The sequence below is a fragment of the Capra hircus genome, chromosome 3 (assembly GCF_001704415.2).
Source record: "Capra hircus breed San Clemente chromosome 3, ASM170441v1, whole genome shotgun sequence".
Taxonomy (NCBI): Eukaryota; Metazoa; Chordata; class Mammalia; order Artiodactyla; family Bovidae; genus Capra; species Capra hircus.
In genome coordinates, this window is record NC_030810.1 from 75,016,717 (window position 1) to 75,039,793 (window position 23,077).

Genomic DNA, 23,077 nt, shown 5'->3' on the forward strand with positions numbered 1-23,077 from the left:
CCCGTTCCAGTATTCTTGTCTGGAGAATCCCATGGACAGAGGAACCTAGCAGGCAGTACAGTCCATGGGGTCACAAAAGAGTAGGGCACGACTTAGTAAATAAAAACAACAATAGCAATATTGGGGCCTGCACCCCATGTCGTTTAACAGAGCCGGGGATTCAAGCTTCCACCTTCACTTTCTGAAAGAGATTCGCTAACAAATAACTTTATTAACTACTTGGATTTCATCTCTTAACAGTCACATAAAATTGAGATGGAAAAATGGACTCAGCAGATAAGGTAAACTAGAAGGATAATTTTCGAAGTACAAAAAAAATAACCACATGGACTAATCAGGGATTACAGGAAAAGCACATTGAGCCCTGCTTCCTGTAAGAACTCTCTCGCCAAGCTCTGTGTTCCTCACCTCACCCATTACAGTGCTTCTTGGCTAGATTCTCATCTGCCTGCCCTTGTCTGGCTATCAGTGCCAAGCTGAGCCACTCTGGAGACTGAGGCAAAAGGAAAGAAATGTGCTCCCATACGGCGTCTCAGGTGGCACTAGCAGTAAAGCAGCTGCCTGCCAACGCAGGAGATGTAAGAAACGCGGGTTTGATCCCTGGGTCTGGAAGATCCTCTGGAGGAGGGCATGGCAAACCACTCCAGTATTCTTACCTGGAGAGTCCCATGGAGAGAGAAGACTGGCAGGCTATAATCCACAGGGTCTCAAAGAGTTGCACAAGACTGAAGCAACTTAGCATGCATGCATGTGCTTCCACATATGTGTTTTATACACCCTTGCATCATTTATACATTTTGTATGATCTATATGTTTGTATTATTTACCTTGATTACTGAGGCTTTTGGTGCCTCTTTTACATTTTTCACCTGAGGCCAATGCCTAACCCGCCTCTCCCTAATTCCCGTGCGAAGCCCGCGAAGTCTAACCTCCACACTCTTCCCATTCTACATACCCTTCCTGGGTATCTCTACCCACAGGCTTTTAATTACCCACTTGTATTCTGATTATTGAAAACTCTTCATCTGCATTCCTGACCCCTTTACTTAGCTACAAGCTTTAAACTAAACACGATGTCCCAGAGGTACAAGAAACTCAAAAGATCTCAAACTGAATTCAAGATTTCTCTCAATTTATCCTATACAGAACAAAATGTCCACATAAAGTCAACTCCCAAATCATATTTATGTCCTGTTATGGACTAAATATTTGTGTTCCCTCAAAATTTCCATACTGAAAAACCTAAACTTCAGTGTGATGGTGTTAGAAGGTGCGGCCTTTGGGAGGTGTTAGATCATAAGGGTGGAACCCTCATAGAGGGGATTAGTGACTTCGTAAAAGAGGCTTCAGAGAGCTCTCTCATCCCTTCTGCCATGAGAATACACAGCAAAAATCCATCTATGAATGAGGAAGCAGGCCCTCAGCAGATATTAAATCTTCCAGTGCCTTGACCTTAAACTTCCCAGCCTCCAGAAGTATGAGAAATAAATGTTTATCGTTTAAACCACCTAGTCTGTGATATTTCTGTTATAGCAGCCCAAACAGACTAGGACACCTCCTAACTATATTCAAGCTTGTCCTCTCTTCTACATACCCACTGGCCCTGGTCTTCATGATTTTGTCTTCCAGCCTTCCACATTATTCTCAGAGACCCTGCTTCACCCCTTCTGCACTGAACCAAGCTTCCACACTGAAAGTTATAGACTGATACATCTCAAGGCAAATCTGACCAACTCACACTGATAATTAAAGTTCCTTCATGGTTCATCCTTTGAAAGAGTACTACATATTAATTGGCTGTCTTCTTCCAAAAAACATGAAACCTTCTTGGAAGGGCCTGTATCATGTTCATCTTCATTCCAGAGTTCTGAGTGGCACCATGCCTGGCCCATTGTAAATAGGCAATAAATGAAGAAACAAAGCAGTGACTAAGACTGTGAAGGGGAAAAAAAAGTGGTTATTAAAACTTATATATTACTTAAGTTACTTTCTAGAAGAAAAAGGGCAATGATTTATTTTTATCTAATTATTTTTAAAAGTCTGCTTAAAGAGCTCTGGTACCATACTACATAAGTTCAGCCTCTTAGTTGTAGACTCTTAAGTTTCTTAAGCTTCCTTCATCTATGAATGAAGATAAAATATAGTATGGGTGGTTCTGAGGCTTAAATGGGTTACTTCACAAAAAGCACTTTGAAATATAACTACTCAGTAATTCTTAATATATATAACAGTTTATTCTTATTTTTATTATTTCATTTTGAGCACACCTACTACATGCCATGAATTTTAAATAAATTGGCTAAAATTTCTAAAATCATGTCAAATAACTGGCTGTCTTTAATTGCCTTTCCTTTTTATTTTCACCCAGGATAAATTTTCTGATTTGTAACATTTTCTGGTCTTCAAAAATTGCTAATGGAAAAGGAGTACAAAATATTTATGTAATTAGGACAGTTCAACACTTTAAAAAAACAGCAAAAATAAACAGCAGTTATGGAACACCTGCTTAACAGATACTGGAAATAACTGCTTTGTGCTTCATTAACCAGTAAAAACACATTTGCCAGTTTAAATCCCCTACTGAATTCAGAATTTCTAATTATCACTAGAATCATATTAACTTGGCAAGGAAAGAAATTCCTGGGTAAAAAATTTCAGAATTTCTATAAAGCCTAAAAACAAATATTTGTTTATTAAAACTAAATGTGATTTAATTTAATAGACAATTTTAAACTAATTATTTTGCATATTTTATTTACCTTTGAGTGGCATTACTACAGTGCCTCACATATGGTTATTTCAAGGGCCAAAGTGGAAAGAAAGAAAGAGAGAGAACTCTAATCAAATAAAGCCAAACCATGACCCCAATGTAGATTTGCTAAGAATGATAAGGCAGTGATTATCTGAGTCAAATTAAAATAGAAAATTGTAAAGTTAATGCAAAATAATTAGAAAATAAAACAAAATAAACACAAACATGTCAAGCTTTTACATTCGATAGTCAGGGAGTTGGCTCAAAGTGACCTCTTTAGCTGCCTTCATAAATGCTATAGGATTCCTTCAATGTAATGGCAACAACCATTACAATCTGCATTTTCCTTAACTTTGAAGTATCTATTTTCTAATAATCTTATTCATGTTTTCTAAGGAGGCAAAACACTAGAAAAGGCACACAAGATTCAGATGACCAGAATTCTAGATAGGGCTATAAAACTAAGTAATTTTAATGAGTTTAAAGTAAATAATTTAATATTTTCAGCATAGTCAGTAAAATGAAGAAACAAATCTGGGTTGTTCATTTAAATCATGATTAAAATCAAACACAATATGCAGCAGTAGTCTGGAAACCGTATACCAAAAAAATATGTCATCCTTACATCTAGCATGTGAAGACTATGTAAAAGAAGGGTTGAATTCTTTCAACACATTTTTAGTGACTACCAAGGGTTCATGATGCTGGGGACACAGCTTATGAAACAAAATATACAACGAAGAAAACATAGTAATCCATGCCCACCTGGATTTCATATGCTAGTGGGGAAAATGGAGAAGGCAATAGCAACCCACTCCAGTACTCTTGCCTGGAAAATCCCATGGATGGAGGAGCCTGGTAGGCTGCAGTCCATGGGGTCGCTAAGAGTCGGACACGACTGAGCGACTTCACTTTCACTTTTCACTTTCATGCATTGGAGAAGGAAATGGCAACCCACTCCAGTGTTCTTGCCTGGAGAATCCCAGGGACGGCAGAGCCTGGTGGGCTGCTGTCTATGGAGTCACACAGAGTAGGACATGACTGAAGCGACTTAGCAGTGGGAAAAAACTGACAATAAACAAATCAGTGAATAAGAAAACAATATATCAGTGATGGGTGCAAAGTCTAAGAAGAGCTTAGTATGGTGGCAGGCTAGAGTTTTAAACAGAGTGGCCGGAGAAAGCCTTGCTGAGGTGGACAAAGGAAACTCTGCAAACTCCCAAGCAAGCTGGAAAAATCACTGAAACTTTCTGAGCACAGGAATATTAAAAGGATTTGTAAGATGTATTATTATAAAGATATTCTACCAGGAAAGGGCATAAGCGTGGCAACCATTACAAACCAACTAAAATAATCCGGATGAAAAATAATGATGATGGTTTAGAAAGGCAGGAAGTGGTGGAAGTGATGAGAAATAATCAGATTCTAGCTAATAGAACTGAAAGTATATCCAACGGATCTTCTAATTAAGTATGGGAGGAGAGACAAATAAAATTGAAAACTCAATATTTTGCTCTCAGAAAGTGATGGATAGAGATGACTCCAGGAACAATAGATCTTGGATATAAGATCATAATTTGGATTTTTGACATGTGAACACTGAAATTCCTGTTAGGGATTTAAGTGAAGGTATTCACTAGACCCTGGGGCTGGTAAGATCCCCTGGAGAAGGAAATGACAACCCATTCCAGTATTCTTGCCTGGGAAATCCCATGGACAGAGGAGTCTATAGGCTGCAGTCCATGGGGTTGCAAAGAGTCAGACACGACTGAGCAACTAAGTGCAAATACACATTCATTAGGCACTTGGTTACAGAAGTCTAGAATTAAAGAAAGTAGCCCAGGCAAGAGAGATAAAGGCAGGAACCATCAGTCTATATAGATGGTATTTAAAATGAGGAGAGAGAATGTGATCAACAACTTACTGAGTCTTTAAAGAAAGACAGAAAGATCTGAACCCTGGGTGCTCTAATATTTAGGAGTGAGAAGATGAGGAAGAGCCAACAAAGAGGCTGAGAAGAAGACGCCAATGAGGAAAGAAGAAAAAAGGACTTTGAGGTCCTGGAAGGGAAGTGAAAAGAAAAATTGCAGGAAGGAGAAAGTGACTGCTTATGTTAAGTGCTGCTGCTACTTAACAGCAAGGTTTGGTTCTTCAGTTAGCAAAGGCTTCCCTGGTAGCTCAGTTGGTAAAGAATCTGCCTGCGATGCAGGAGACCCCAGTTTGATTCCTGGGTCGAGAAGATCCCTTGGAGAAGGGATAGGCTACCTACTCTAGTATTTTTGGGCTTCCTTGGTCACTCAGCTGGTAAAGAGTCTGCCTGCAATGTGGGAGACCTGGGTTCGGACCCTGGGTTGGGAAGATCCCCTGGAGAAGGGAAAGGCTACCCACTCCAGTATTCTGGCCTGGAGAATTCCACGGACTGTATAGTCCACGGGGTCTCAAAGAGTCTGACACGACTGAGCAACTTTCACTTTCCACTTTTCCCTAAAAGCAGAATTTGAAACGTGATTTATGGAGTGAGTGCTCTTCAGGAAATAACAATACAGGAGGGATGAAGCAGGGTAGAAAAGGAAACACTGATCAAGGATGGGCCAGTGATAGTGTCTAGTCTTAGAGCCATAGGGCAAGGGTCTGGAGCACAACTGACCATAGGAGCTGCCCTCGCCTTAAGGGAAACAGGCTGGCTTCTTTCAAGATACTGTTTTTGTATTTAGTTCTCAGAAATTTAATTATGATAGGTCTTGATATGGATTCCCTAGTGTTTCACAGAGGTTTTTGAATTTGTAGATTTGTGTCTCTTGCTAAATTTAGGACATTTTTACCTGTTATATCCCTTTGGGGTATTTTTTTCAGCCTCAGCCTGTTTCTTCTCTTCTTGATAAAGGTAGAAATTCAGTGGTCTGGGATGTGGGCTGCCTTGGTTACCAAGTAGCTGGTGAGCATGAAAGTCCTGACTCCCTTCCTTTCACCAAGCAGAGGGGTTGGAGCATCTCATCATCTCATCACAGGACTGAAGTCCAGGCTCCCTGCTCAGCGTTTGTGAATACATTGGGATGAGGTCACCTTTTTGTTGTTTACTGTATTCAGCTAGAGTATAGCTGTTACTATCTAAATGTCTTTCGTCTTACTATGAACAGAAAAGAAACCGTTCATTTCTTCATATTTTGGCTAGAAAGAGCAGACTTTTGTTGAGGGGTATGTGTGTGTGTGTGTCTGTATCAGCTAACATTTCTGGTTTTCTAACTTCTTGGGCTCCAAGGCTCCAAGATATACGCAGAAAAAAAGAAAACCCAGGGAATTCATCACTCTGTCATGTTTCAGGTTCCATATTCCTAGTTAATTAGCCTTCTCTACACCTTAGAGAATCTTCTCATATTTGTTTTATGCATGTTTTTAATTTAGATGAGTAATTATAAAACTCAAGTATGAAAATCTATAAATTAAAAAATAGATCATATCGTGTGGTAATGCTTTTATTCAAGTCTTCATGGAAGCACAAAGAGAATAATAATGAAAAGGAGAAGAACAGCATTCTTTAACGACACTGAGGATAACTTTCAACTCTAGTTCCATATTCCCTCTTTGGAAACATGTTTCACTGTTCTTTGTTAATACAGTATATACAGTTAATACATAGAGTTTTCAAGTATATATCCAGAGCAATAAATCTGATCTTATAATTGAGATAATACTAACATATCTTTAAAACTTTCATTTTTCCTCTAACACTTGCCATTATAGCAAATCTAAAATATACAAAAGTGCTAAGAAAACAAATACAATTACTATTAACATTTCATTTTTTTCTGTATGAATACGTGTATAGGTGTGGTTCTGTAAAACTATATACAACCATTCTGAAATATAGTGTTGTTCTGTACCTTGTCCATAAATTAATAATATAAATTATAAGTCTTTTTCAGATTATTAATTACTTCAAAAGTAATTTTATTTAAAAATAGTAGTTTAATGGCTGCACCGTTTACTACCAAATAGATTCTGCCCTGAGTTACTTAGCTATAACCCACATTTTCCCACCCACATTTTTCTCTACAAATAAACAGTATTGGGATAATCTTTCTATTTAATTATTTACCTACATTCCTTATTTGCTCCTTAAGATAGTTTACTGAAGATGAATTACTAGGTTTAAGTGTATGATAATTTAAAGATATTCTTATGGACTGAATCCCCTCAAATTCATTTGTCAAAGGCCTAAACCCCAGTATCTCAGAATGTATATGTATTTGGAGTCAGTCTTAAAAGAGGTAAATAAATTAAAATGAGGTCATCAGAATGCCTCTTATCTGATATATTGGTGTCATTATAAGAAGATATTTGGACACGCACAGGGGGAAGACCATGAGAAGAGTGAAAAGGCAGCCACCTATCATCAAGAGAGATGCCTCAGAAGAAATCAACCAAGCTGACACCTTGATCTCAGATTCCTAGCCTCCAGAACATGGAGAAAATAAACTGTTCTTCAGGCCACCCAGTCTGCGGTATTTTTTTATAACAGTCCTAGAAAACTAACACATGTATTAACAAATATTGTCAAAGATACTGACAAAGACACTGTCAAACTGCTTTCCTAGAAATCTGTGCCAATATGTATTTAATGCAGAAAACCTATTTTACTGTATCCTGGTCCATTACCAAAAAAAAAAAAGAAAATATGAGACACTCAATTTATAAGCTAACATTATGGAATGAAAATACTAATTTTTCATAAAATAAGAATAATAAAAACACAACAATAATAATGCTGAACGTCTCCCCTTCTAAATAAACAGTCTCAGTACAGTTCAGTCACTCAGTCATGTCTGACTCTTTGCGACCCCATGAACCGCAGTACGGTAGGCCTCCCTGTCCATCACCATCTCCCAGAGTCCACCCAAACCCATGTCCATTGAGGTGATGATGTCATCCAACCATCTCACCCTCTATCGTCCCCTTCTCCTCCTGCCCTCAAACTTTCCCAGAATCAGGGTCTTTTCAAATGAGTCAGCTCTTCACATGAGGTGGCCAAAGTTTTGGAGTTTCAGCTTCAACATCAGTCCTTCCAATGAACACTCAGGACTGATCTCCTTTAGGATGGACTGGTTGGATCTCCTTGCAGTCCAATGGACTCTCAAGAGTCTTCTCCAACACCACAGTTCAAAAGCATCAATTCTTTGGGGTTAACTTTCTTTATAGTTCAACTCTCACATCCATTCATGACCACTGGAAAAACCATAGGCTTGACTGCTTTGTTGGCAAAGTAATGTCTCTGCTTTTGAATATGCTATCTAGGTTGGTCATAAGTTTCCTTCCAAGGAGTAAGCATCTTTTAATTTCATGGCTGCAATCACCATGTGCAGTGATTTTGGAGCCCAGAAAAATAAAGTCTGACACTGTTTCCACTATTTCCCCATCTATTTGCCATGAAGTGATAGGACCGCATGCCATGATCTTAGTTTTCTGAATGTTGAGATTTAAGCCAACTTTTTCACTCTCCTCTTTCACTTTCATCAAGAGGATTTTTAGTTCCTCTTCACTTTCTGCTGTAACAGTGGTGTCATCTGCATATCTGAGGTTATTGATATCTCTCCCAGCAATCTTGATTCCAGCTTGTGCTTCCGCCAGCCCAGCGTTTCTCATGATGTACTCTGCATAGAAGCTAAATAAGCAGGGTGACAATATATAGCCTTGACGTACTCCTTTTCCTATTTGGAACAAGTCTGTTGTTCCATGTCCTATTCCAACTGTTGCTTCCTGGCCTGCATACAGATTTCTCAAGAGGCAGGTTAGGTGGTCTGGTATTCCCATCTCTTTCAGAATTTTCCACAGTTTATTGTGATCCACACAGTCAAAGGCTTTGGTGTAGTCAAAGCAGAAATAGATGTTTTTCAGGAACTCTCTTGCTTTTTCAATGATCCAGTGGATGTTTGCAATTTGATCTCTGGTTCCTCTGCCTTTTCTAAAACCAGCTTGAACATCTGGAAGTTCACGATACACGTATTGCTGAAGCCTGGCTTGGAGAATTTTAAGCATCACTTTACTAGCATGTGAGACGAGTGCAATTGTGCGGTAGTTTGAGCACTCTTTGGCACTGCCTTTGGGATTGCAATGAAAACTGACCTTTTCCGGTCCTGCGGCCACTGGTGAGTTTTCCAAATTTTCTGGCATATTGAGTGCAGCACTTTCACAGCATCATCTTTCAGAATTTGAAACAGCTCAACAGGAATTCCATCACCTCCACTAGCTTTCTTCGTAGTGATGCTTCCTAAGGCCCACTTGACTTCACATTCCAGGATGTCTGGCTCTAGGTGAGTGATCACACCATCCTGATTATCCGGGTCATGAAGATCTTTTTGGTCCAGTTCTTCTGTACATTCTTGCCACGTCTCCTTAATATCTTCTGCTTCGATTAGGTCCCTACCATGTCGGTCCTTTATTGAGCCCATCTTTGCATAAAATTTTCCCTTGGTATCTCTATAATAATCTATAAAGGGGAAACCCTAGAGAGTTTAATTTATCTGGATCATAATTCTCACACATTTCAAATGAGAGAGACTTGATAATCATTAAAGGATTTCTAAGTTTGAAAATTACATGATTATTTTTTCAATGTCCTTCAACTGTTTATATCATTATACAGGATCACAACTGATAGCTGATTCATTCCTTGATCTAATTTGGACCACACTAGTGTCCTTCCAGAAACCTCTATGAGAGATGTCATGGTAGAATGCAAAGCTCACAGAAGTGGAGCAAGGAAAACTGAATTACAAATCCAAATCTTCTAGTTAAGTGGCTGTGTTATCATTGCAAATCATGTTGTTTCCCTGTATTTCTATCTCTCTTTTTTAATCTAAAAAACTTTGCTGGTTGGTCAGTGACAGAAAAATTAAAAATCAGATAAATACAAATGTACATGTACAAATACCCTCAATTCCTACTCTAAAAGAGTTTATATGTAGTTAAGAAGTACATAAAAATGAACTAAAAATCATTGTTTTAAAAAGAACATATACACAAAGTATCAAAAGAGCTAATGTTAAATAAGTTTATACTTATTAAATGGCTCACTCACTAATCACTTGGAGAAAATTAATGTTGGAGAAATTAATTTTCCTCCAACTCTTTGCAACCCCATGGATTGTAGCACACCAGGCTCATTTGTCCATGGGATTCTCCAGGCAAGGATACTGGAGTGGGTTGCCATTTCCTTCTCCAGAGGATCTTCTCAACCCAGGGATTGAACTCAGGTCTCCTGCATTGCAGGTGGATTCCTTTACCATCTGAGCCACCAGAGAAGTCCTTGGAGAAATTAATTTCAGGAAATCAGGTGAAAAGGAAGTTGTTCTCCTAACAAATATTTATACCTCATACAATGGCATATTAAATATTGCCTTCAAAGTTGTACTTACTTAATCCCCATTTATAGCCTAATAATCCCAGCCCTATAATGATTTCATGGACCCAATTAAATAACATTCTAGCAGTCAGTAATCACAGATTTTTCCACCTGCATGTCATCTGGAAATATAAGATGTTCATATTGAACACTTAATGTTTATATGTTCCCCAAAAGAATATTTAACAACAGTTTGTGTATACTAGTATACCCTTCTTCAGTTGAATTATGTCTGAAATTTGGAAACTCTTCTATATCATTGTGTTATTATAAAATTATTTTAAGAGGTTTTTATTCATTTTCAAAAAATAAAATTTGGCACAAACTAAATTTATATGATTTTAATCTATTTCAAAAGATTTTTTAAGAAGGAAAATTAATCACATATTTTAGAAGATTCAAATATAAAATATTTAAATATAAAAAACTACTGCTATATTTTACACATATTTAATTATATTTCTAAGTATATATAAAATCATGTCTTACAGTGTAGAATGAGATAATTTTCAGCATGAAACCATGTATCAGTGGTACTTACAAAGCAGTTCTTATCAGGATTTCTTTTCCAATGTTTCTTGTCTAATTTCTTGGCCAAAGTGGAACGCAGAGTTGCATGAGACTGTGTTCGAGGATTTAAAGCCAGGATACTCTGAAGATAACATAGACAAAATATAAGCATAAATATGCTGGACTTTAAAAAATAAAATTTTATGATTTCACACACATACTCCAAAGATGTATTTTAAAAATGTTGTTTTCCCCTTCTACTACTGTAATTCCACAACAAACTTATCTAAAGAAATCATTTCCTAGGTGATATCCCAGTTCACTTTATACAAATATTTATTTATGATAACATGAAGGAGTTCAAAAACATGTAAAATATAACAATTGAATTTAAGATAAATTTTATAAATAGTATTCTTAAATAAGAATGAAAAGAGAGGCAGACACTTCATTACAGACGTGATTTAAACTAGTAATAATAATCTCCACTAAGTTTTTAGAGCTTTACCAATTGCTTTCACATGTATTATTTAATGTACAAATAGCTACTGTTATCTCAAAATTTTGGATGTGGAAATAAATTCAGGGTGGTTAAGTAACCTGTTCAAGATCTAATAATTAACATGTGGAAGCGATTGAATCAGAATTCAGTTCTTGAGTGTCGGACTTACATGTGAATTTATCCAAAGATGGAGTCTACATTTTATTGTGACTTTTTGAGGTATAAAATAGAATAGAAAACGTTTTAAACACATGTGTAAAGCAGCACCTGAATAACTAAAGAAATAATTAATTCAAAAGGCCTGTCTTAAGCAAGGCTTTAAAACATGACCACTGGGACTCATCCAGAAAGAATGAATGAGGACCTCTGCAGATCAACTCCCTAATAGAACAATATAACTGATAAAAATTAGTGAAAATAAGAATCCTTTGAAGTCCCCAGAAATTCTTATAGTCAAAGAGCAAATGAAGAAATTGTTATCGAAAAAAACCTACTAAAACTTGGTAAGAATGGCGAGGGTCTGTGGCATTGGAAGTGCAGTCCTGTATCCCTCCTCCAGGCTCCCAGTTCAGCAGGAATTCTACCTCAGGTGAATATAGCCAAGAACAGAGGGCTGACCCTCCCCCCACCCTCTAGGTGACACTGAGGTATCTCCCAAAGAAAGGCAGGGTATTAGTATACCTAACCCCCTCTCCCCAGTCTACCAGCTATGTAGCAAGTAAAGACCAGAAAGTGTAGCTGAGAAGTCAGAAGCGCCTTGCTTTTCCCATATCCACTCACAGAAGAAAGGCTCTGTCTCAGGAGCAACAGGCCTATAACAGGATCCTGATCACCATTATATCAGCTTGCCCATGGCTTAGAGTTAGCAAACCAGGAGAAGCAAACTGAGACCAGAGGTTACTGCCTATACCAGGGCCCTGCTCATAAAGCAGGAGTGTGGCTCCCAGAAATGCAGGCCACTGTAACTACCCCTAGATCTGGAGCTGTGGCAGAGGTTTTTTTCCCAGAGAAAGAGGCCAGACAAACAGAAGAACTGACTTCATTTATATTAATACATGGGAAGTTCAAGGCCAAGGGTACTCTCAAAAACAGTAAAGATTTCAATGCCAGGCAATTAAGAGGAAGGACGTAGCTTCAGGAGAGCAATAAACTAAATCACAAGGCAGACAGTTTACCAGAAAGAATACCTAATGGCTCCTGTATGGCCACAAGAAATCTCAAAGACTCACCTAAAAACTACTCTTGCAAAGGGGCCCAAATTTAACTGAATCACACTGTGAAGTAATTTATTAATACATCCCAAGGCATTGCCAAAAACAACAGAGCAATCAACTAGTAATCAAAGAGACTAAGAACTGGGTGTGATACCCACAGAGGTGGACCATTTAACAATGAAATCCAAAGAGAAGGCACAGAGAGTCCCACTAAAAGCACTGTCATACCACAGTTACTGAAGCCCATGGCCTCACCCTATGTGAGTGCTATCAAAAATCAGGGAAACAGACATATCTAAAGCAGTCCGCCAAATCACTAAATAAACAGGCTAACAACAACCAGCCCCCAACTCTGGGATGGGGTAGAGGGAAATTAGTATCCAGAATCGCTATATCATCTGAAATGTTCCATTTTCCATTAAAACAAAATTAAAAGACATTCAAAGAAACAGGATTATATGGTCCATGCAAGAACAAAAGCAGGTAACAGATATTGCCATTCAGAGGTTTCAGGTGTAACATTTAATAAAAACTTCAAAGCAGCCATTATAAGGAAGGTATGGTAACAATATTTCACCAATAGAATACTCATAAAGACATAAAAATTATTTTTAAAATTCTAGAGATAATAAACTATAGTAACTGAAATAAAAAATTTACTAGAAGGGCTCAATAGTATATCTTAATCTGCAGAAGAAAGAATCAGCAAACTTTAAGAGAACTCAAGAGATATTATGCAGTCCAAAAAACAAAGACAAAAAATATTTTTCAAAAAATTAACACATCCTTAAAGATATATGGTACACAATTTGTTGTTGTTGAGTCACTCAGTCATGTCTGTCTCTTTACAATTCTAGACTGCAGCACCCCAGGCTTCCCTGTCCTCCTTAACCATCTCCCAGTTTGTTCAAACTCATGTCCATGAAGTCAGGGATGCCATGCAACCATCTCGTCCTCTGTCGTCCCCTTTTCCTCTTGCCTTCAGTCTTTCCCAGCATCAGGGTCTTTTGTAATGAGTTGGCTCTTTGCATCAGGTGGCCAAAGTATTGGCGCTTCAGCTTCAGCATCAGTCCTTCCAATGAACACCCAGGACTGATCTCCTTTAGGATTGACTGGTTTGATGTCCTTGCAGTAGAAGGGACTCTCAAGAGTCTTCTCCAACACAGTTAAGTGCTCCAAGATATTGTAGCACGATTTCAGAAAGGAAGGCAAGAAAGGAGGTGAAAAATATAAGAAAAATAATGGGACTGAAATTTTGATTTTTTTTTTAAAAAAAGAAAAAACATTAAACTATATATTCAGTAAGATGAACAAATTTAAGTAGGATAAATGCAAAAAGATCCACACGTAGACACACTGGCAAAAGAGCTAAAAGTCAACACCAAAGAGAAAATCTTGAAAGTAGCAAGAGAAAAATACTCAAATGTACAACTCCAATAGTTTAACAGTTGACTTCTCATCAGGAACAATAGATGTCTAAGAGAAGCAGGATAAGATTTTTAATGAACTAAAAGAAAAAAAAACTGTCAACCAAGAATACTATATTCAAGACAGAAGAACAAAAAGGAAATGGATTTGAATATTGTAAACCAACTAAACCTAATAAATAATGGCTACATTTCATCAAATTGCAGAATACATATTCTTCTCAGTTCAGTTCAGCTGCTCAGTCATGTCCAACTTTTTGCAACTTCATGGACTGCTGGATGCCAGGTTTCCTTGTCCATCATCAACTCCTGGAGCTTGCTCAAACTCATGTCCTTCGAGTCAGTGATGCTATCCAACAATCTCATCCTCTGTCGTCCCCTTCTCCTCCTGCTTTCAGTCTTTCCCAGCATCAGGGTCTTTTCCAATGAGTCAGTTCTTTGCATCAGGTGGCCAAACTATTGGAGATTCAGCTTCAGCATCAGTCCTTCCAATGAATATTCAGGGCTGATTTCCTTTAGGATGGACTGGTTGGATCTTCTTGCAGTCCAAGGGACTCTCAAGATTCTTCTCTAACACCACAGCATCAATTCTTCAGCACTCAGCTTTCTTTATGGTCCAACTCCCACATCCATACATGACTACTGGAAAAACCATAGCTTTGACTAGACGGAACTTTGTTGGCAAAGTAATGTCTCTGCTTTTTAATATGCTGTCTAGGTTGGTTATAGCTTTTTTTTTGCAAGGAGCAGGCATCTTTTAATTTCATGTCTCAAGTGTCCACAAAATATTCTCTGTGACAAACCAGATGCTAGGCCATAAGCCAAACCTTAATAAATTTAAAAAGGTTAAAATCATACAAAGCAGCTATCCAACCATAATGGAATGAATACAGATGTCAGTAACAGAAGGAAATTTGGGAAATTTACAAACAAGAAACATGCACATAGTAAACATTGTGCTGAGAGGAGTCAGTTACAAAATCCCACATCCTGTATTACTCCACTTATATAAAATGTCCAAAATAGAGAAGTCTATAGAGACAGAAAGTAGATGTGGTTGCCAGGGGCTGGGGGATTAGGGGCAAAGGCAGCATGAATGCTGAAGGGTATATGATTTCTTTGCGTAGATGAAAACTGATCACGGTCTTAGTAGCAAACTATGAATACAATAAAAGTCTTTGAATCCTACACTCTATATTTGTGAACTGTACAGTATGTGAATTATATCTCAATAAAGCTGTTACTAAATAATAGTATTAGTAATACACAGTAAATTCTACATTCAGTGAATTTCACTGAATACTGCATTCATTCTAATAAACATTATTGGGGCTTATTTTATTAGCCTAACATAAATGAAGATTACTTTGAGTAATTGCTATATATGTTAGACATGATATTTCTTCAGTCGATCAATTTAGATATCTGTGTTCTGGACAACAAATGTACAATAAATCTATGAGGTTTAAATAATATATTCCTCATGATTAAGTAATTCCAAAGCAACCTGGTAATAAGAGCCAACGATAGAAAACTAAGTAATCCTATTTATATACAAAAAAAATAGAAAACCTTTTTTATCATGAAACAGAAGCAATTTTGTTTGTTTAGTTATCCTATTTGAACCATTAGTCATCTCACACATTAATTCAAGCTGATAAATAAGAAGATGACGTTTTTTAAAGTAGTTATTGTGCCAACATTTAAAGGAAAAAAAAAAGAACTAGATAATATGCGAGAAAGATAGCTGTATTTCATTTAGTTTTTACTTCCACAATTCATATTGTGATAAATGATTATGTTTATCTATGTTGGCACAGTAATGTAACTTTTAAGAATAAACATTCTGAATGCAATTTATTGGCTGCTTATCACAGTAACTTTTCTTTTGCACAGCATAAGTAGAAAGTATAACACAACATGAAATATTGGGTTAACCTTTTGCAAAAAGGCAGTGAGTTGAATTCAATGGATCTTGGGTAAAAATAAATTGGATTGTGGAGAATGGTTACCAAGGATTTGACTTAATAATATCCCAAATGAAAAGTGATATAAAATAAAAATACAAGACATGAGTGGTTGAGAGCTGTTAAAAACAATTTTCCAAAGCAAGACTTTTTGAAACTAAAAGTCAATATCATCAATAACTAAGCAGCTGGCAGAACAATATAGGAGAGTTCTAAATTGCATTCTTCCTAAGAAATGACCAAAGCCAGGTCCTAACAGGGTCACAAGGTCCCCTCTCTGGATAAATTGAGCAGTTTAAGAGACCCATTAACCCTTTCAGAAATAAGGCATATTACTTATAAAGGAAGATTTTCTCCCATGCAAAGAATTTGGCCTTTGGCTTCCCCAATCACTTCAATAAAAATGTACTGGTGATTCTAGAGGGGAAAAAAACAGAACTGAGAGAATTTCACTGCACTAATTTTATTTAGGTTAAGAAATGACAGAATATGATGAGAAGACGGATTCACACACGACATCAAATCAGAGGCATGTGTTTTCCCTGTGCTGTCTGTCAGTTCTTGTCTGGGAAGCAGATAGAAGGCCACAACACACAAACTAGAATCCTGCATCTGAGAAGTGGCCTTCTGTACTACTACCATAGAGAACACAAAAAGGAGCTCTTATTGACTACAATCACAGGGCCTCAGTTCACAAATAAAAGCAGTAAGTCTTAGCCCCCAAATACTGGAACTGAGTGCTGAGATCTTGAATTCCAACTGCAGAAAGTCATTTGGCCAATATATTCTCTTTCTAAAAGCATAGCTTTGCTTTACATCTCAGTATCAATTATTCAAACCTAATGCACCATTAAGCTCTCTCCAGGCTTCCCTGGTAGCTCAGCTGGTAAAGAATCCACCTACAATGAAGGACATCTTGGTTTGATTCCTGGATCAGGAAGATCCGCTAGAGAAGAGATAGACTACCCACTCCAGTATTCTAAGGCTCCCCTGGTGGCTCAGATGGTCAAGAATAGGCCCTCAATGCGGGAGACCTGGGTTTGAGCCCTGGGTTGGGAATATTCCCTGAAGGAGGGCTAGCAACTCACTTCAGTATTCTTGCCTGGAGATTCTCCATAGACAGAGGAGCCTGGTGGGCTACAGTCCATGGGGTCACAAAGAGTCAGACGTGGCTGAGAGACTAAACACAGCACAGCACAGCAAGCTCCCTCCATCCTTTGCATTTTAAATTATAAGCAAATGTTTCCTCTTCAGTACTGGTCATTACTTACTTTAATTCTGAGCCATTATACATATATACAACATAATACACATATACCAACATTTTCAATTTACAAGCTGAACTTATTAATTCATTAAATTTTGTCTTATTTAAATTATGCTTAAATTTTGTCTCTGATGATGTATCCTAAGTGCTTTGTAAATGTCTCCTACTTTTCCTGGTTAAACATAAATAATAAGTAAATAAAATTTAAAACTTGTTTCTCTCATTTTTTCATTATTTGGTATAACTATGTTAATTTCAATAAAATGTATTGTGGCAGCATTTTTTCTTCAATAAATACTCCTGGTTAACAGAAAAATAAATAGCTGTTGCTTAAACCTTTTGTTAAGTATCTCTTGCTTCATCCAGGTAACAATCTAACAAATGTTTAGCAGTTGAGAACTGAACTTTTCATTTGCTTAACCGTCTCTTGCTTATAAACCCCAGTCTCAGCCAATTGCCCCACCCTATGCCATGTCTATCACTGATCATAGTGTAAGGACAGTTTAAGTAAGTAACTTAAGAATTTACAAATGTGCCTTTGGTTCTTGGATAAGCTCAGAACTCCAGCTGGTTTGGGAGTAGAAGAGAGAACACAGCCTCAATTTTGCACCTTACACCCACACTTAAGAGATCAATATAAATAACCTTGAAGTCTGAAAACCTTGAAAAGTCATGGCAATCAGTCCTAGTCAAGAATTCTCAGATTTTCCTATATTTAAAAGTTGGCTTAAAGCTCAACATTCAGAAAAAGAAGACCATGGCATCTGGTCCCATCACTCCATGGCAAATAGATGTGGAAACAGTGGAAACAGTGTCAGACTTTATTTTGGGGGGCTCCAAAATCACTGCAGATGGTGATTGCAGCCATGAAATTAAAAGATGCTTACTCCTTGGTAGAAAAGTTATGAGCAACCTAGATAGCATATTCAAAAGCAGAGACATTACTTTGCCGACTAAGGTCCATCTAGTCAAGGCTATGGTTTTTCCAGTAGTCATGTATGGATGTGAGAGTTGGACTGTGAAGAAGGCTGAGCACTGAAGAATTGATGCTTTTGAACTGTGGTGTTGGAGAAGACTCTTGAGAATCCCTTGGACTGCAAGGAGATCCAACCAGTCCATTCTGAAGGAGATCAACCCTGGGATTTCTTTGGAAGGAATGATGCTAAAGCTGAAACTCCAGTACTTTGGCCACCTCATGTGAAGAGTTGACTCATTGGAGAAGACTTTGATGCTGGGAGGGATTGGGGGCAGGAGGAGAAGGGGATGACCCAGGATGATATAGCTGGATGGCATCACTGACTCGATGGACGTGAGTCTGGGTGAACTCTGGGAGGTGGTGATGGACAGGGAGGCCTGGCGTGCTGCGACTCATGGGGTCGCAAAGAGTCGGACACGACTGAGTGACTGAACTGAATGCACTTTCATTCTTTGTATAAGCTTAGATTTCTTTTCCTTTAGACTGTACTACCTTTCCAAATAACTTATCTTCCACATTTTTCATTTGATTAACTCTATTCAAAGAATATTTTCTCCTTTATGCACAATGACTAATTCATTATTATTAATACATAATTGATGAAGGATGGAGTCTCTAACAGTCTTAAGTTTTACAACTTTAATTGTGCTAAGTACTTACTAAACAATATGCACAGTGTTAGAGGTTAAATGGGCTTAGATTTTAGCTCTATTGCTTTTTGCTGGTTATTTAAACTCTCTATCCCTCTACTTCTTCACCTATAAACTGTTGATTAGTCATAGTACCTACCACATAAGATCATTTTGAGGATGACATATAAAACTTAGAACTGTCCATGCAGAAAGTGCTTAACACATGATATCAATTAGTATGTGATGGATCTAGATTTTAGACTCCACTGAACCAATCTGCATTCATATTCTTGTATTGTTCATTTTGAATACATATATATATGAATCATTTTTTTAAGTATAAATATAGAAAAAGATGAAGAAAACAAGCAAAAGTGAAAGTCACTGAGTCCTCTGACTCTTTGCAAACCCATGGGCCTGCCAGGCTCCTCTGTCCACAGAATTCTCCAAGCAAGAATACCGAGTGGGTAGCCTTTCCCTTCTCCAGGAGATCTTCCCAACCCAGGAATCAAACCCAGGTCTCCCACATCGCAGGCAGATTCTTTACCATCAGAACCAACAGGGAAGCCCAAAGTACAGGAATATAGAAAAAGATGAAGAAAACAGGTGAAAAGGTAACTGTAAAGAGATGGTAAGTAGAGATGTTTCTCAGATGAAACCAAATCATTGGTTCCTGAAGTTATTTTTGCCCTAAGCCTGCAATTTCAAAGGCACTTTGTCTGAAAATGCAATATGCTCTACACAAATTAAAATGGCAGTGTGGAAGTGTCATGAAATTCAAATATAGATTTTTAAATTCCAGTACATGTATATAGCAATGTAGATATCATTTTATAACACATATAACTATATGTAACTTATGGACCTTTGGTCCTAACACGTTTAGGTTAACTGACATTACAATTCCTTCCTAAGAAAGACAAGTAAAAAGTTACAAATTTATAAAAAATGAAAAAAAAAACATCAACTAGAAATGAATGAACCCCTTCACACGCTAGTTACATTGCATGGGAAATTTGACTTATTTCTACTGAACCCATAGGTAACACAAATAAAACAGTTTATATATCTTAAAAAACTTCATCATGGCACTCTCCTACTCAGCAAGCAAAGATCTTCTACGTGAAGCTGCTGTCTGTATTTGCAAGGTCCACTGTGTACTCTCCTTCACTTACAGAACACATATCACATACTAGGTACTTAAGTGCTCCCTAATTGAAAAATGACTTTTAATGTTTTTCAGAAAAGATTAAGAATTCAAACACAGGAACCCTAACTTATACATCTGATATTACTCTAGTAACTCTTAACACAGAACGGAGCATCCCAAAGGTGGTGATTGACTCTGACTTAGACTCTGTATTGGTCAACTTGGGCTGCTATTAAGGAATCTCAGAGACATTTCTTTCTCACAGTTCTGAGAAGGCCTCATCTCCAATTACTATCACATTGAAAGTCAGCACTTCACCACACAAAATTTAAGAGGGAAAAACATTCAGTCCATAATAGCCATGGAAAGGATTCTATTGTCTGTGAAATTATGCAGATGCTGTAAATCCAGGGCATTACTTTAAAAGATACTTTTCTCTTTAGATTGCAAATGGTACTATATTGAGTCTATATTTCTATTTTATCAAGACAAAAAGAAATTTTAAAATAAATAAAAGAGATATTACATGGTATGCTTAAATTTTAAAAAATAAAAACAATATTAACAAAGAAATTAATATTAAACATTAATTATATATCTTTATTCCTTAAACCATTTGTATAGCATATGTACCAACTTACATAGTGATATATTTTTACAAGAATTGAGAAAAAGAAGTATCACATGCAAACTCTTATTGAGAGGTATCAAAAATATTTTAAAAGATGAGAACCTGTATTATAGCCATTTTATTAAACAATTTCATTACTTTATAAACTATTTTTCCATTTAATATATTATTGCAAAGCATCTGTGCTTTATATATTCAAATAACCCATATTTATTTGAAAAAGGAATAACTATGAAAACTCATGTTAAAAAATATCTGATGTTTGCAAGAGCTGAAATATATATGTATATATATATATATGAGTGCATAGACAGAAACCAAAGATAAAATTATGAATGAAAAGAATTAAAGAGAATTATTACATTTCCAAAAATATATTCATCAGTTCACTGATAACTAAGAAAATTCATACTCTAGAATTTATACTTTTTTTAGAGTCGAGTAAAATTAGTAACTTTATCTCAAAACTTGCTTTCCAGTAATTTTTTGGCCTCAAAGTAAAATCAGCTTTTCAGACTCTTGAAGAAATACGAAAACTATTACAATTTATCTTTAACCTATTAACTATTGAATAAAAGACACATTGTCCCCTAAAAGAGCTGTGTTTACAAGATCAAGGGTCATTTTAGCTCAAGAGAGGCTAAGTGTCCACCAGCATGCTAAAAATAAAGCCATACTGATGAGCAAATGAGAAAGCTCAAAAACAAGATTTAAAGGGAAAGAAAGGAGGAGAACTTTAGTTAGTTAATTGAGGTTAGATTTTTTTTTTAATTAACTATATTGAGCAAGCAGCATGATTTTCAGGTTCACAATAACATAATAAATCAAGGATTGACTAGTTGCCCTTCATTTACATGGTTAACAGCTAAAAGAAAACATGTGGGATAGCAAGTGATTTATATCAGAAATGGCCTATTAATTTCCTGATTTTATTAATACCTGTGCAGAGACTAACCTTTTTTCCAACCACCACAGCTGTAGTTGTTAAATATAAACTAAGGTTAAACTGTTGAACCAGCCTGAACCAGAAAGGGCTAAAATGGCAACACACGGCCCTGAACTGGCTGCAGCCAGACCACGACAGCAGCACCTCGGTAGATAAGAGCCAAAGTGTGAGAAAGTCGCCTTTGCCTCATTATCACGCTAAGATCTCCACCGAAAGAGGGGACCCGCACGTGGCAAGACACAGTGTGCTCAAAAGGGCCCAAGGGGCTACTCACGCTCTGGTTATTTCTGGAAATTTCCACCCCTTTCTCAAATTGATGACGTACTCACCTGTAACCCCTTGACATTTTCTTGCCTGCCTCCCCCAGGAAGAAGGGATGGTTAGAGCATGGAGCTTTCCCTTCCTCACTCTTTAATCAATAAATAAAATTTCCTGCTCTGCTTGGCAGGAACTTGCTTTTCTTCAACTGGTGGAAGCAACAGCAGGCATGGAAAGGACTCAACTGGAGTCCAACCGATCCACGCGGGGTCTGGTAACAACTGAGAAGGATAGGAGTGGAGCAAGGATATGGCCAATTGGGAAGATGAACTATTTAAAATCAAGAAAATGAAACTTTTGAAAACATTTTTTATTATTATGCTATGTTTTAGTTTGCTTCTCAACTCTCTATGGGTTTTCTGCAGTGTTTAGTACTGTTGTTTGGCTCTTCTATCCAGAAACATATCCTCTTTGATTTCCCTGACATCAGAGCTTTGAGCCCTCCCTTTGTATTGACTATTTTTACTTTTGTGACTTCTATTTCCCTCTTGATCACAAATAAAGAGTCCTTGGACCTTTCCTGCATGCCCCTCTACTAATGATTACTTTTCTGCAACTGAGTCTTACCTATATTCTAAACCCTGAGTTCTCTGTCTTCATTTACAGTGATCTACTTCAATGAATGCCAAATAACCCATTTGCATGTTCCATCATTATCTCAGTTTCTTCACATCAAAAAACAATGCATTCTCTTCGCCCCCCCCCCCCCACTTTTTAACTCCATTTGACTTCTGTCAATAATACCACGACTTTTCTAGTAAATTGAACTTCACATGTGGTCAATCTACAACTACTATTTTTTGTTCCTTAAAGTCACACAATGCCAGTCAATGTTACTCACATCTGGCCTGTCCTTTTGTACTTCTTGCATCTACAAACTATTGCAGATCCTATTACAGTTCACTGGGATCATGATATCATAGCGTGTGCATGCAGGCTTAATTGTCTCAGTCATGTCCAACTCTTTGCTACCCCACGGACCACAGCCCACAAGGCTCCTCTTTCCATGAGATTTTCCTGACAAGAATACTGGAGTGGGTAGCCATGCCCTACTCCAGGGGAATCTTCTCCACCCCGGGTTCCAACTTGTGTCTCCTGCATTGCAGGATTCTTTACCGCTGAGCCACCAGGGAAGCCTGATATAATGGTACTCTCCTAATTAAACTATTCACCTCAATTCTGTACTTTCTTTCTTTCCTATATAACTAACATCTTCCATACACACATATAAATGCTTGTGCACATACACATATACAGACGACAAAGCTTACATGTCTGTTTTATACTTAATGACAATAAAAACTACCACTTAATTGTTCAATGTGGTACAACCTACCACTCCAGACTACTTCCACTCTCACCTTATTTGTTGTTTATAGAGTCCAT

General features: G+C 37.3%; 1 protein-coding gene across 1 annotated transcript in view; it reads right to left on the reverse strand.

The window, feature by feature from the left end:
* DPYD (dihydropyrimidine dehydrogenase) overlaps nucleotides 1–23,077 on the reverse strand; it is a 926,917-nt gene that overhangs the window by 875,969 nt on the left and 27,871 nt on the right. Inside the window, exon 2 of the mRNA XM_005678060.3 lies at nucleotides 10,693–10,803. Coding sequence (XP_005678117.1) covers nucleotides 10,693–10,803 — 111 coding nt within the window. The remainder of the gene's footprint in view (nucleotides 1–10,692; nucleotides 10,804–23,077) is intronic.